We start from the raw sequence: 6,742 nt of genomic DNA on the forward strand, positions 1-6,742 counted from the left end.
CCATCGGATGGGAGGCTGGTTGACCACAGAGACGATATGGACGCTGTGAAGAAAGCAAAAATATCTTGCCTTTCCGGGAATCAAACCCATGCCTTCTAGCTCGTCATTATACCAACTGAGCTACCCTAGATCCTATGAACATTTGGCTGTAGACCCTGCATGGGGAACCCCACCTTCGTAAGGTCTCTACTAACGCAGGAGAGGAGAGACGCAGATAAAGGTCTATGCTCCGGGTGAGGTTCGAAACCACGAGCGTACGCCATCCACATGGTTCTCTGATCGGCCATTGATATTTTGTTTCTTCTGAATTATATAATATTGAGGATGGAGGCTGCAGGTTCCAGCGCAAAATTGGTACCAGTTTACCACTCTATACGGTGTCACTTCCCTGAAGACAAGGGAGCATATAGGAACGAGTGTATCTGACAGGCAGTCCGCAAATGTGAACTCCGTAACCACTGGACTCACTTTAATGAACTCTGAATTGCTAACATTATTCTGCTAACATGGTGCGCGATGTTAATCATTCGACGCGAAATAATGAGGTGTCAGACTATCTTCTTCATATTTTTGTATCATTAAATATCTCTAATGCTATGAATCCTTGGGCCTGAATCTTAATGTTGAAACTTATTAGGGTGTAAAAATGGAATGGGCGCAATACTGAGAAATTCTGACTTTCTGATCAAAGAGAAATTTTCTGCTTAGCGAGAAAGATTCAGGAGGTAAAACTTAAGAAGAATCCTTCGCTCTGGAGATGCACTAAACACTGGGTGTCATGGCAACCGGTTCTACAGCAAAGAATATAATTGGGGAGAAAAATGTGAAGACCTTGCAGGAAGAATAGCGGGGAATATTTTTGCCTTCAGCTGTTTAATGGCGGAGGCTGAGGACACGGCGTATAATTATGTAAAGCGGCCGACACCATAAACAAGAAAACGTTTTCTTCTTAAGTTTCTCTGCATCTCCTGTCGCGGACTAAACGCCCTTCTTCAATTACGAACTTTGTCTGGAGACTAAAAATTAATGATGGCCTTAAACCCTAATGTAAAACAATAAAATTGTCTCTATTGAAGCAGGAGGAGCTCAGTAAGTATAGTGACTATTCCACGTTATCGACGATCAATAAATAATAGATCGGTTTTTGGCAGGGGCAAGAGAACGGCTGTGGGGCCATGGAATCTCCTATACAGAGGATACCAGGGGCTCTTCATTCGTGTGAGTAAAGGGGCAAGGGCGTGGCGATGACTTACATGCATACAGCTGTACCTTCAGTCCCCCATACGTCTTTATGTCGCAGTGGTTAATTAAGCACAGGTAAAACTTCGCCTGCTTTTAAGTCCGGAAAATGCGAGGTTCAAAGACGTTAACACCTCGGAGCACGGTGGTTACTCGGGTTAATACGAGCATAGCTGTGTTGTAGGAGTTCGCATTCTGATAGCACGCGCAGATGTGCTGGTCGGGTTATGCTGTTGCCTTTTACACAGTTACTGTTAGAATCAAATGACTCTTGAGATCGATGCTTCGACACTGAATTGAAACTTGTCTGACTTCTAAATTGCTGCTGGCCCTCGCCAGTACTGTGACTTGCTTCCGAGTCCTAAAGGGGCTCAATAACATACGAGTACTTTACCGTCTAGCAAGGAATATAGCAATTCAGTCTGTACCTCACAGGAAACTCATTACGTCACCGCTACAAAGCCCAACCGGTTAATGCTGTTCAGGGAAACAGTCGCTGTTTATTGTGAGAACCATACGGAACACACAGATACACTGTGTGGGCAGAATATATAGCAATTCAGTCCGTACCTCAGAGGAAACACATTACGTCTCCGCTACAAAGCCCAACCGGTTAATGCTGTTTAGGGAAACAGTCGCTGTTTATTGTGAGAACCATACGGAGCACACTGATACACTCTGTGGGCTGACTTCGTTTTATGTTAAACCAGGTGGTAAATATAATTACCTTGTGTTTTAAAGGTACTTTTTCTTCCTGTATCATGTCGTTAGTCAGCAGCATCCATCATCCTTGTGTCTCAGTATAACCCTCACGCTCGAGTGCGATTGCACCCAACAAACCCATCCCCCCTCCCGCCAGGGAGTGCATCATGATTACATCTGCCTTGTAACATCACGGAGCAGAGCTCATCTCTAAAAGCTGATAGTCGCTCATATGTTCAAAGAACTCGCCATATTATATGAAACACGACTTTTTACAACCTTAAAAATTTGTGCCTTGTCGGATGTGATGCCGTACAGTCTGGAATATAATTAGAAACATTTTGGAGGAACCCTCTGTCTCCGTCTTCAGGTAGAAGAGTAATTCAAGAAAGTGTTTAAATATTCTATTCCTCCATCGCGGATCTAATAAAGAACATCAAAATATAATATTAAACTCATTCCACACTCTTACCAATATGTACGGCACCCACGGGTGTTAAAACGATGTGCTGGAGCTTTTACGATGCAATTCTAATCCTCACTCCCAATTTCTGGCTTTGAGCGTTAGTCACTGTGAGTGCGAGTGTACCGTGACACTGAGAAGGGCGATGTACATAGAGCAGGGACTCCTGCACTGTAAGACCAAGTAATGAGACTAGTTTACACTTCTACATTTAAAATGGAGGCGATTATTCATAGACACCGCCATGAGACCCGCGAATTCATATATACATATTTTTAGGAGCCGGGATAGCGCAACGGGTATAACGACTGGACTATCGCTGCAAGGGTTCAGTCTCTGGTAGTGAGCCTTAAGGGGCTCGGCGCTAACACGAACTGATTGGCGGTAAGTCGCCAATCGTAAAGTAACTTTGAGTTTGACTTTGATTTGAGTGTTTGGTTGTTTCAGTTGAGAGCTGCAGTTGTGAGAATTGAGAAGCTGGTAGCTGAGGCCGGAGACAGTTCGAGAACCCAGAGGAAGAGGAACGTCCGCAATTGGAAGCCGCTACCAAACAACGGCTACACAAGACTGAGAAGACTTTATGTATGCTGTAGTTAACAGTGTGTAACTCGGCGACACTGTCGCAGTTATCTGTAGTTGCGTTCAATAAATCCGATTAGCAAACCAAACCTCATTTCCAGTAATTAAATCAAGTGAACATATATATACAGTTTCTGTGCGTACGCATTTGCTCCTGTGACGGAAGGTTATTTGAGACTATGTATAGGTTTCTATGCCTCACGCCGCAGTAGTTCCCACATACTTATACAGGTTGCAACTGTATCATATTAAGTACACAGATGTAACTTATAAAGGAACGCAACGCAGGGAGTGAAGGACAACAAACACGAAAGAAATGATGCGCCGTTAAATTTCAACGGGCTTTCCCAATGTGTTACGCGTGTAAATAAGGCCATATCCTACCTCAGTTACAATGGTAGTAGCGTACTGCGTGTAGTCAAAGTTCCATCCATGCAAACATCCTGTGGTGGACAGAGACAGGTTGATGGCAGATATTTGCTGCTCCAGACGATCCAGGTCTTCCTCAGTTTCGATCTGCACCAGTAGAGTTGAGTAGTTGCGGTCAAACATTTGGCACTGACTGTATTTCAGTGTTCCATCTCGCAGCTCCTGAGGGATGCTGCAACAGGCAACACAGCAGATGTATCTCATGAGAATGCCTTGCTTCAGCACGCGAACCTCGTATGAAACACAGCAAATCGCCGTCGCACTATTGATTGCCATGGTAACGTGTGTGTTAGCATGGGGATGTCGCGTACAGAGCACACAGAACACATAAAGCCTCTCTGTACCCTTCGGGCGATTAACCTTTAGAGTGGCGTTACCCAGTGCGAAAGCACCGGCCCCGTGAAGGCAGCGAAGAATTTTTCGGGGGGCACCGAAACAAAAAATGGTCCGATAATAGAGATGCTTAATAATATTTTAATCTTAACAGTCCACGTCAAATTACAAACATATAATTTAAAATAAAAGGCGTTCATACTCATCTTTATGGATAATTATTTTGTTTTAAATGGTTAAATCACGTTTTAATTCACTTTTTAAAAAAGTTTATGGCCCCCAAACATTTCCATTCACATCGGGCGAGAGGAAATTGCTGCTTTATGGGACATTGGTAATTATATGCAACGCCTGCATTCATATTAATGAGCCCTACAATTTCTGAATGTTAAAGCAGATGGTGTACATAGTTACTACTGAGCTTCAAAGGGCTATTACCCTCTCCGACGTTAACATTTGGCGTCTTCTTCGTCCTGGTGTGAATTTGTTTTGTCGGTTCTGGTCTGCCTTTCATGGTACATAACGTTGACTGGTCGGATGACTGGTGACTGGTAAGGATGCCTGTCGCTGGCTTCCAACCGCGGCGGCCCGGGTTCGATGCCGGGTCTGGTCAAGTGGGATTTGTGGTGGACAAAGTGGCGCTGGGGTAGGTTTTCTCCGAGTACTTCGGTTTCCCCTGCCAATCTTCATTCCACCAATTGCTCCACAATCACCCTCACCTATCATCTGGGGCTGGTACAATAGGTCAGAAGTGGCCGCAGTACAAGGGACTTAGTCCCACCCCACTAGCAATAAAAAAATTAAGCACTATGCCATGAAGACATATGTGGGAGTGGAGGTATAGCTCCACCATTCTTGACCTCTGCACTAGATGGAGGTGAGTGGTCAGCTTCACGCCCTGGTCGCTTTAGCCTACGGGAATCGGCCACGGTATACATTAGACAGGAGGCTGGGTGGGCCCGAGAGCCGCTCTGTGCGCTATGGAGAAGAAAAAAATATCTTAATCCTGCCGGGCGTTGAAACCCAACCGTCCTGCCAGTGGCCCATCGCTGTCCCGGATCCCTTCGAGGTATTGATAGAATTTGAATCCATGACGGCTGCAGGACCAGATGTGTGTATTAATGTTTCACATTTATGTACCATAATCCTCTGGGGGAAGAATATCCCACACATGTACACATTTGCTACAACGCAGTACATGCGAGGTCGACTTGGATTACAGGCTCGGCGAATCAGATGGCGTGGCAGTTGTTATCACAACATCGAAAGGGATTCTTTTGGATCGTTTTGGCTGTTTCGAGGACGCATAAATTTTACGAGACTTGTGGAACACGCATTGAAAATTCAACGGGTAAATATGACAGTTCCTATATCTAGCTACGGTTTGCATTGGTCCACTATTACACAGTTCACGGGATATGTACGCTGTGAACCTTGAACAATTCTGAGAAAACAGCTGGGAATAATAATAATAATAATAACAACCCTCGCTAATCCGGTTATGGGTAATTCGGATCGAAATGTGAAAAATGCTTCTAAAGGGCTCTGACGGTGGTGGGTAACACACAGAATTACTGCGGGTTTTTAAACTTTTTCCATCGTCTGCAATTCTATGAAATAGAAAACACGACGTTTCGGAAACTGGATCTGTTTCCGTCCTCAGGTGAGGAATGAAGACGGAAACAGATCCAGTTTCCGAAACGTCGTGTTTTATATTTATTAGAATTTCATACAATGGAAGATGTCCAGAAGCCCAGTAATTCTGTGTGAAAAATGCTGTTCACAGTTGAGTACGTACTTTAAAAAAGACACATGACATTCAGGAAGGCAGATGAGTCACTTGTCTGTTCAGACAGAACTTGAGACAGTTTCTTCAAACCTGCATTGTTACGCTCAGAAACAAGTACAGCTTCTGAGTCTTCTATCGATGAATAAATGTACTGTCTTTTTGTAGTTCTTAAATGAAGGCTCTACAGTGATATTTTGTTATTTACTTTCATCAGCACTGCTTATGTAATCAAATTTTTCATTTACTTTTGTTTTCTAACTTTTTGGTCTTTTAGGGCTATATTTTACTTCACTAATCCGGTTTGTCGTTTAACCCTGATGACCTCCCCCCAAATTAATCCGGATTACCGAGTGTTTATTGTACACATTTTTTCGGCAAACGTCCAAACTGTAATACCGACTGAAGCACTGCCGCTTATTACAGTTAGCTTCTAGTCTCGTCGCAGCTCAATAACCGAGATCAGTTTTACATTTGGTTTCCATATTAACGACAGACAGACAAACACTGATATGCTCAGACTAATTACAGGAGATAGGATTTGAGTTCCTGACGGCCATGAATATTCATATATTGTTCTTATGTGTGAATATCCCGTGCAGTTGTTTATTTAATGATGTTGCAGCAAATGAAATTACAGGCTGCAGGCTTGCTAATATTGAACCTGCTGTCCCTGCATTTGGTTGGAGGGTCTGAGAAAAATCAAGAGAAACTTTAATGAAAGTAGTCAGTTTCAGGGCCGATATTTAAAACTAGGGCATCCCTAGACAAGGAACGGCTATAGCTGACCTCGGTTTATCGGTCTAGTCTGACGACTTCTGTAAGAGGGCTACATCACCTCTGTCGGTAGGTTAGTCATCTGCGAATGAAGTCACACTGCTCATTAAGTAGGATCCCCATATAAAGCAAGACGCGAGCAATTACTGTTTCTTATGATTTAAGGAGACCGTTATGAAGCGTTGTAATTAAGCGTCATTACCACGTGACGTGCAGCCCGCAACGTCATGCAAACCTCTTCATATGATGAAGATTTCCGTGGCGTAGAAGCCAGCGAGGTTACACGGGCGGGGGAGGGTGTGGAGAACACAGCACGCCCCGTGCCTCTTCCGTCTCTCCTGAGCCATTTACACTCGAATTTGCAGTCTACACCTTCCCGGTGTACAAGACACATCTCATTCCGCTGTAAATCAATGTAAATACCCCCCCCCCAC

At 44.1% G+C, this 6,742-nt stretch overlaps 1 protein-coding gene across 1 annotated transcript in view; it reads right to left on the reverse strand.

Moving 5' to 3' along the window:
* The window catches only part of LOC111862774 (beta-alanine transporter), a gene marked incomplete at its 5' end in the record, with an annotated part of 126,691 nt that extends 123,107 nt beyond the window's left edge, over positions 1-3,584 (reverse strand). Inside the window, one exon of the mRNA XM_023848438.1 lies at positions 3,368-3,584. Within this exon, the coding sequence (XP_023704206.1) occupies positions 3,368-3,584 (217 nt within the window). The remainder of the gene's footprint in view (positions 1-3,367) is intronic.
* Between the last annotated feature and the right edge of the window lie 3,158 nt (positions 3,585-6,742).

Source organism: Cryptotermes secundus, unplaced genomic scaffold (assembly GCF_002891405.2).
Source record: "Cryptotermes secundus unplaced genomic scaffold, Csec_1.0 scaffold409, whole genome shotgun sequence".
In the NCBI taxonomy this organism is placed as follows: Eukaryota; Metazoa; Arthropoda; class Insecta; order Blattodea; family Kalotermitidae; genus Cryptotermes; species Cryptotermes secundus.